This window comes from Mastomys coucha, unplaced genomic scaffold (genome assembly GCF_008632895.1).
Source record: "Mastomys coucha isolate ucsf_1 unplaced genomic scaffold, UCSF_Mcou_1 pScaffold20, whole genome shotgun sequence".
NCBI lineage: Eukaryota > Metazoa > Chordata > Mammalia > Rodentia > Muridae > Mastomys > Mastomys coucha.
This window is the reverse complement of record NW_022196903.1, coordinates 119852218-119860491: the sequence shown is the minus strand read 5'-3', so window position 1 is coordinate 119860491 and position 8274 is coordinate 119852218. Positions and strand designations below refer to the sequence as shown.

Below are 8274 nucleotides of genomic sequence, written 5' to 3'. Positions count from 1 at the left end.
GAGAGAGAGAGAGAGAGAGAGAGAGAGAGAGAGAATAAGCAGATAAATTTCTCATCCTTGAGGCAGGACCACTGGGAGACTGACAACACAGAGACAATGGTCATCCAAAGCCAGCCTGGCTACATACAAATGCTTCCGACATGCGCTAGCATATTCTGGAAATAGGCTTGCTGTACTTAAAGGTCTTTTCTCTTTCTGCTGAGTGAGTGTCTGGCATTCATCCAGGCATGCCAACTGTAATATGGTGTAATTAAATCAAAGAAAAATGCCTGTAATTCTACCACTTAGGATTTCCCCAGATTTAAGGCCATCCTAGTCTAAATGCCAAGTGTGAGGTCAGCAGAGCTATATAATGAGACTCTGTCTCAAAAAAAAAAAAAAAATTCAAAATAGGGCTGGAGAGATGGCTCAGTGGTTAAGAGCACTGGCTGCTCCTTCCAAAGGACCCGAGTTCAATTTCTCAAGACCCACACGGTCACTTACAACTGTCTTAACTCCAGTTTCAGTGGATCCAACACCCTCACACATACAACATGGAGGCAAAGCACCAATGCACATGAAATAAAAATACATTTTTAAAAATTAAAATATAAAATCTTGGATTTTCATTGCCAAACACATCTAGCCAACAAGACTCAAGTTTCAGAGTAGACATCAATGGTGACAGAGCGCCTGCCCATGACAAGCCCAGCTGACCGGCAGCGGGCGGGCAGCTGATGGGGGCAGGCAGGCAGCTGGCAGGAGGGTAGGCGGACCTGAGGGAGCTGTTGCTGGGGTTCTTTAGATCCTGATGAAGCTTCATCACCCATTCCTGATACTCCTGCTTCTGGATAGCTGTTGACTGCTTCAGTTCACTTGACCACTTATTCTCCAAGTCCTAGAGAGAGAGGGGGGACCAACGAGTCAACTTTTCACAAGAAAGAGAAACCGTCATTGTAAAGGGGAAGCCGCTCTACCTCATCTCACTTACTTGCTGGGATTCAAAGTGCTGCGCAGCCAGTGAATTCACATCTTGATCTGTGAGCGATTTCCCTAGTTCCTGCATTACCTTTTCCATTTCAATACCTTGTCTAAAACACAAATTAACAAATAAAATATATTCACTACACCTTAGAGGAAAAAAGCCACGAGTGAAAACATAATTTTTAATTTATGATAGACAATGTATCTAAGAATTTAAACTCCAACATCGTGAAAATGCTTTGAGTCCTTGAAAATGAGTTTCAAGGAAAATGAGTATGTGAGTATTGACAGTTATGTCTTCAAGTATCAAGCGTGCCTCATATGCAACCAGATTCTCATTCTGAGCTGAATCCATAACTGAAAACAGATGATACCCAAGCAAGCTTCCACTGACTGTTTAGGAGTTCCAACCCCTCTCATTCAGAGTTCCTCAAAAAAAAAGAAAACAAAAAGGAAAAGAAAGCTCTACAAGCAGCTTACGCAGATTTCCTAGGTAAGTGCATGGGGACTAACAGGAGCTCAACCCTGAAAGCTAGACAACCACACCCAGGAACTGCCGATTATATTTGAAAAGTCACACAATTACTTTAAGCAGCATGTAAACTACAACCTGACAATGGAGCCTTGTGCTACTCCCTTCTCTCGCCCAGAGAAACGATGGACAGAGAGGGTCTCCCTCCAGGAGAAGCCAATCAGTGGCGGTGCAGGAATGGACAGCAGTCACTTAGGCTGACTAGCAGGGAATTAGGGAGGCTTCTGTATTGCTGGAAAACATCTATTTCTTGACTGGGTAGTGGCTACAAGGGCTGGCTTGCTCTGTGAAAATTTTCTGAGCTGTACTTCTAAAATGTATTGTCTATTCCAACTGCGTTAATACATTTGTTCATTAAAATCTCAAATTAAAAAAGTATCTTTTAGTACAAATGCATCCAAAATGTATTCTAAATGCTATTTTGAGGGACTGAGAGGTAGTTTAGATGGATGCCCCATACTTACAGAAAAGCTAAGAGTGGTAGCACATCTGGACCCCTAGGCTTGCGAGGCAGAGGCAGGCAGAGCCCTGGAGTGCACTGGCCAGACATCCGAGCCAAACACACAAGCTCCCAGATGACTGAAAAACCCTGTCTCAAAAAATATGGTGGACAGAGACTGTGGAGGACACTCAATACTGACCTGTGGCCTTTACATACATTACATACATACATACATACATACATACATACATACATGCGCATGCATACCACCCACCTACACACATGGAAACACCCACATGACTATGTACATACTCCACACATATACATACATAAATAAATAAACTATAAATTAAAAATATATAATAAACAAAATGGAACAGTTTTACTGTCATTCTAGTTAAGTAAATTGTTCTTAAAACTGAGTTTAGACTTACTCATAACACTTAAGTAGGATAGATAGATGTGATAAAGTTATACACACAAACACTTTGACATCTGCTAGAAGTAAATATTTGTATGATATAGCTCCCACTTCACTATATACAATGCAGATGGGAACTTTTATGTTTATTTGGGTTTTGAGACAGGGTTTCCCTACACAGCCGTGGCTGGCCTCATGCCTCTACCTCTTGAGAATTGGAATTACAGGTGTGCACCACCACTGCTGGTCATTAATGTTTCAGAAAGTACTAGGTGTCCAGTGAATAGTACGCTTATAAGTGAAATTCATTTAGAAACAAAAACGTCTACATATTTGCATTAATATTTTACAAGTGCTCCCTCTAGTGGATAAAAATATTACTGCCATTCCTTCTAATGTTTAAAGATCTAAAATATGGTTCAATAAAAGCAGGATATTTCCCATTTTAAAAAAGACAAAAAGAATTCAACAAATAAAATGTCATGAATATTTTCATCATCCTGAATGTATCTAAAATGCAGTTAATTGTATAATTATTTTTAAAGATATTGCCTAGATTAAGGTCAAAAGAAAGTCTACTCTATTTCATATAACATGTTAACTATAGACCCATAACATATAACTATGTCAACTCAGAATACCAAGTGTAATAACTCTGCAACCTGAATGTCAAATGACAAAACAATATAACTTCCCCCAAAAAGCAGAAAAGCAAAAAAAACTTATTCTACAATAGAAAAAAATCATTAGGTTCCAGAAAGGGTAAATAATTAGTAAGTTAATTCACTGTCTCTAGTAAAGCAGGAACTGCTTCAAAGAATAATAAATCAACAGAATAGGAATCACCTCCGATTTAGAAAAGAGGGCAGCCCAACCATAGGTGGCCAGACAGGGTCTCTTCAGGAAGAGCAGGCAGGGGTTAAAGAAGTCCTAGGCTTGGGCACTAGTCAGGAACACACAGGAGGCAGAAAGGAACTGAGCAATACAGTTAGCCCTTGGGACTCACAGGGATTTCTGGGTAGAGCGTTGCATACAATGTACTTGCACCCCCAGCACGTTGTAACTAATCTCTAGAGCACTTGGTGGACTAGTGCAACAATGTAACTAGCTGCTATACTGCATTACTTGCTATACTGCATTACTTAGCAATAACTACAAGAGAGCAAAGCTGAGAATGTTCAGAATAGCTGTAACTCTTTTTTCCCTCATGTTGTTGATTGACAGTTGGCTGTATCCTTAGATACAAGGTTCAAAGCCTGGGTTCATTGTTTAGCATCATGAAAGAAAAGAAATCCATCTATGATTTTTTTATGCTTTAATTTTTCTTAACTATAATAACTTAAAGCAAATTATTCACACACTGTTAGTCTTATTGTTTTCTAATATGAGGCTAATGAGAAACAAGAGCATATGGCATCTAACTTGACTTCTTTGGTATTAATATTAATTCAGTCACAAAAACCCAACTGTTATTTGCTCTTAACAAGCTTCTACAACAAAAACATCATACAAGTAATATTAAAATTCATCTCAGTGGTATGTATACCCATACGCTTAAATAAATGCTTTTAAAGTAATAAATGATCTGCTAAATTAAAATGGATTATCTAGGAGGATGCCCTATACATCACTTAACAGAGCAGGAGGGAGGAACCCAAGAAGTCACACTTCACATTAAGAGGCTGCAGCTTTCTTCTTCCTCTGAGACGTGTACCCAAGAAAGCACTCTTTGCAGGCTGTCTTAGGTGGACCATATGGAAGGAGTTCAAATCTCATCAAAATTCCCTGGGACGATTCTAGGGTTCTTTTTATTTTCTTCCTAATGCAAGAAGCTTGTCAGAGAACTGAAAGACACCGTGGCCTAGAGGAAGGCCACCCACGAGAGGTTCGCAGTAGGTACAGAGCAAGGAGGAAGGACCAATAGTTCTGAAGTCTTTCTAGCTTGCCCTTGGATAAATCAGTGGATTCAAGGAAAGCCAAGGTTTTCTCACCTGCACAATGAAGATGCTAAGTGTGGGGCTGTGGTAAAGATCAAAGAAGATGGCTCATTTGAAGCATTTCACATAGTGCTGTAATTTTATAAAAGTGCAAACAGCCTGCCCTACAGGTTATCATATCTCACAGTGTACCATTTAATTATAGCAACACAAGAAATGAGCAGTACCTCTCTCGTAACTTTTTCAGCTCCACATCTCTTTCACTAATCAGTTCTGAGATGCTAACAAAGTAATTGTGTTCCAGATTTAAGAGTGTTTCAGAGGCTGGGGAGTGGATCAGGTCATGGTACACATCTGCAAAGTCTTCATCCCAGTTAGGCTCCTCGGGTCTCGCGTGCTCTAAGGTGGTCTGTGAGACGACACACACACACACTCAGGCAAGGCAGAGCACCACTGTTACCACACTACTGGAAAACATATGGATAGCATGACTGTGCTTTACACATCACACAGGGACACAGAGCCCACACACCCATGTAGATGTTATTGTAGGATTGTCTGAATATATAAAAAAAGAACACAGAGAAGAGAGATACAACTAATCTGTTATTATGAATTACCTAGGAAAAGGAATGAGATATTCCTACAGAGCAAGGGATGGAAGTGCCCAGGACAGTAAGAAAGTCAGTATGTCATGACCTCATTTCCATACATGATGCATGTGTGCCTGCACAACGGGATGAACAACAAAGGTAGTGCCATCCATGTCAGGACAGTGGGACTTCTCACAACTGCCAACTTGATTTATATTTGAATGTGTTTCATGACAAATGTCTTAGTTGGGATTACTATGGCCATGGTGAAACATGATCAAAGAAACTTGGAGAGGGAAGAGTTCATTTCACTCACAGTTCCAGTTCATTACCAAGAGAACTGAGGGCAGGAACTCAAGCAGGACAGGAACCTGGAGGCAGGAGCTGATGCAGAGGCCATGGAACAGTGCTGCTTTCTGGCTTTTCCCTCATGGTTTGCTCAGCCTGCTTTCTTTCTTTCTTCCTTTCTTTTTTTAAGGATTTATTTATTATTATAAATGAGTACACTGTAGCTGTCTTTGGACCACCAGAAGAGGAGGTCAGATTTCATTATGGGTGGTTGTAAGCCACCATGTGGTTGCGGGATTTGAACTCATGACCTTGGGAAGAGCAGTCAGTGCTCTTGCCCGCTGAGCCATCTCACCAGCCCCAGCCTGCTTTCTTATAGAACTTAGGACTACCAGCCCAGGGATGGCACCATCCACAATGGGCTGGGCTCTTCCCATCAATCATTAATTAAGAAAATGCTTTATAGGCTTGTGTCAAGTTAACATAAAACTATCCAGCACAATAAATATAATTTGTATGTAGTAATTTTTTTTTTTCTGAGACAGGGTTTCTCTGTGTATCCCTGGCTGTCCTGGAACTCACTCTGTAGACCAGACTGGCCTTGAACTCAGAAATCCACCTGCCTCTGCCTCCCAAGTGCTGGGATTAAAGGCGTGTGCCACCACCGCCCAGCTATATGTAGTAATTTATAACCAGAAGAAAAATTGATTATTAAAAATATATTCTCAAAAGAGTCAGAAGTTAGTAAATAAAATAATAATGTGTGTGGCAACTTGGATCTCATGAAACAGGGCATAGCAGTTGTTCAATCCTATAGAGAAATAATGACCACTTCATGAAAACAAGTGAGAACAGAAGTTAACCAGAGCTGAGAATAAATTCTGATCACGGCTGTAGGCTGTCCGATGACAGTGAAGGTAGCAGCTTGACTGGAACTTCAGACTGAGCTTTGATGTTAATATGTTCCATGGACTATGTAGGATAAAGTAGCTTCATGTTTCCATAGGTATTATTCAAAAATTATTTCATAAAAAAATAACAAAGATTAGCCTTGGGCCCAAGAAAGGTAAGAGACAATTCCCTTAAATTATCTTCCACAAGTGCTAGGTGGCCCAAGCAATACATATACATACAGGTACATACATGCACATGCACACACACACACACACACACACACACACAAACACACACGAGTGCGTGTGTGGGCGCTTGCACCTCAAAAATGTAATAAAAATGCTTTGTTTTAGGAGCTCATGTTGACACAGAACAGAAACACAGAAGCAAGAATGTATGTTGTATATAACTGGTTTGGGAAGAAAACTACATTCTACACTTTGTTTCATATGACTTCAACAACTAAAACATCTTCACAAAGTCTGCAATGGCTGGAAGCATACACTCTGACCGCCATCTTACCTCGGCATAAGCTTTGGCCCACGTACTTGCCAGCTGGTGTAGATCTATCTCACCAGATTTAACAGCATCTAAGCATGCTTCTGCATCGCTGTCATAGTCTCTGAGGGATTCTTCTTCTATAAACCGGCTCAGAGCTTCCTTTAAGTCTGTAAGAGGGATGACAAATGTTATCTTTGCAAGATGTACACACAGTAGGGTAAAGTACTCCACTGTGAGATCTAATTTTACCTCCAATCCAAAGGACCTAAGTTTGGTCCCTGGGACCCACATGATGGAAGGAGAGAATTAAGAAGCGTCTTTTAACTGCTACACATGCGCCGTGGTATGCACATGCACACACAGAGATACATATAAACAAAATGAATAAACCTATAATTTTTTAAAAAAATTAAAATGTAGAATTCATATTTCTAACAAGTTTCCAAAGACAGTGTTTGTGGGGATGAGGCAGCCTTCATAGAACTACCAATGGGGTGAGGGGATGCCCTGTTTGTGTCCTGATCCATGGCTTTTACAATAGGACATGTTACAACCTGTTTACCACTCTAGTTGGTGGTGTGAACCTAGGAGCACAGGGCCTAAAAGTAAAGTGGACTCCTCCTCACCACACAGTTTTACATGACTCAATGTACAGGTTCCTGGTTGTTTTGTCAACTTTACACAAGTCAGGCATCTCAGAGAGAACCTCAGCTGAGAAGATGGCCCCATCAGAGTGGCTTGTGCACAGGCCTGTGGGGCGCTATCTTGATCTTGATGGATGTGGGAAGACGGATATGGGTGCTATGACCCCTGGGTCCTGAGTACTAGAAGAAAGCAGGCCCAGCAAGCCACGGAGAACAAGACAGTATGTAGTGTCCCTCCATGACCTCAGCTTTAGTTCCAGCCTCCAGGTTCCTGCCTTGAGTTTCTGCCCTGACTTCCCCATGATAGACTGCAACTGCAACCCCTATTTCCCCAGTCTGCTCTTGGCCATGGCCTTTATCACAGCAATACAAACCCAAATAAGATAAAAGGTAAATAGGTAAAATCGGTAACTATGCAAAGTAGGTAATATGTATACAAAATCACATAGTCACTGTTTAAAAATCATCAAGAAACTTGTTACCTTGGTGTATATAAATCCAATTATTAAAGACTAAATTAAAGGCTGGGGGAGGCTCAGTGAGCAAAGGGCTTGCCATATAAGTATGATTTCAATCCTGAGGACCTATGTAAAACACAGGGTATAGCAGTGTGTGCCTACAATCCCCGTGCTGAGGAGAGGGAGGCTGCATGGATCCCTGGAGCTCACTAACCAGCAAGTCTTGCTGAACTGGTGAGCTACAGGTTCAGTGAAGACCACTACTCGAAAAAACAGAAAGGTGGACAACAAAGGAAGACCTGACATCAACTTCTGGTCCCTTCCATCCCCCCAACACATGCCCACACATACACTCACATGCCCACATAAACCCACACAGCCACGCCCACACATAACCCCCCCAACACACCCACATATAAACCCACACCCACATGCCCACACATAACCCCCACACACATACACAGGCCCACACATAACGCCCCCACTCACATGCCCACACATAAACCCCACACACTCACTCCACACATACCCCCCACTCATATGCCTACACATAAACCCATACACCCGTACCCACACATAACCCCCCCACATGCACACACAT

The 8274-nt window shown here is 41.5% G+C and overlaps 1 protein-coding gene across 2 annotated transcripts in view; it reads right to left on the bottom strand.

Annotated features, from left to right (window-relative positions):
* CUNH12orf4 (chromosome unknown C12orf4 homolog) overlaps nt 1-8274 on the bottom strand; it is a 42653-nt gene that overhangs the window by 28870 nt on the left and 5509 nt on the right. Inside the window, exons 3-6 of one of the 2 annotated variants that reach the window (XM_031383505.1) lie at nt 6593-6738; nt 4523-4704; nt 971-1070; nt 756-877 (exon numbers count right to left, since the gene is read on the bottom strand). In XM_031383505.1, coding sequence (XP_031239365.1) covers nt 756-877; nt 971-1070; nt 4523-4704; nt 6593-6738 — 550 coding nt within the window. Of the gene's footprint in view, nt 1-755; nt 878-970; nt 1071-4522; nt 4705-6592; nt 6739-8274 lie in introns of those variants that run through there. The other variant, XM_031383506.1, reaches the window with a different exon arrangement.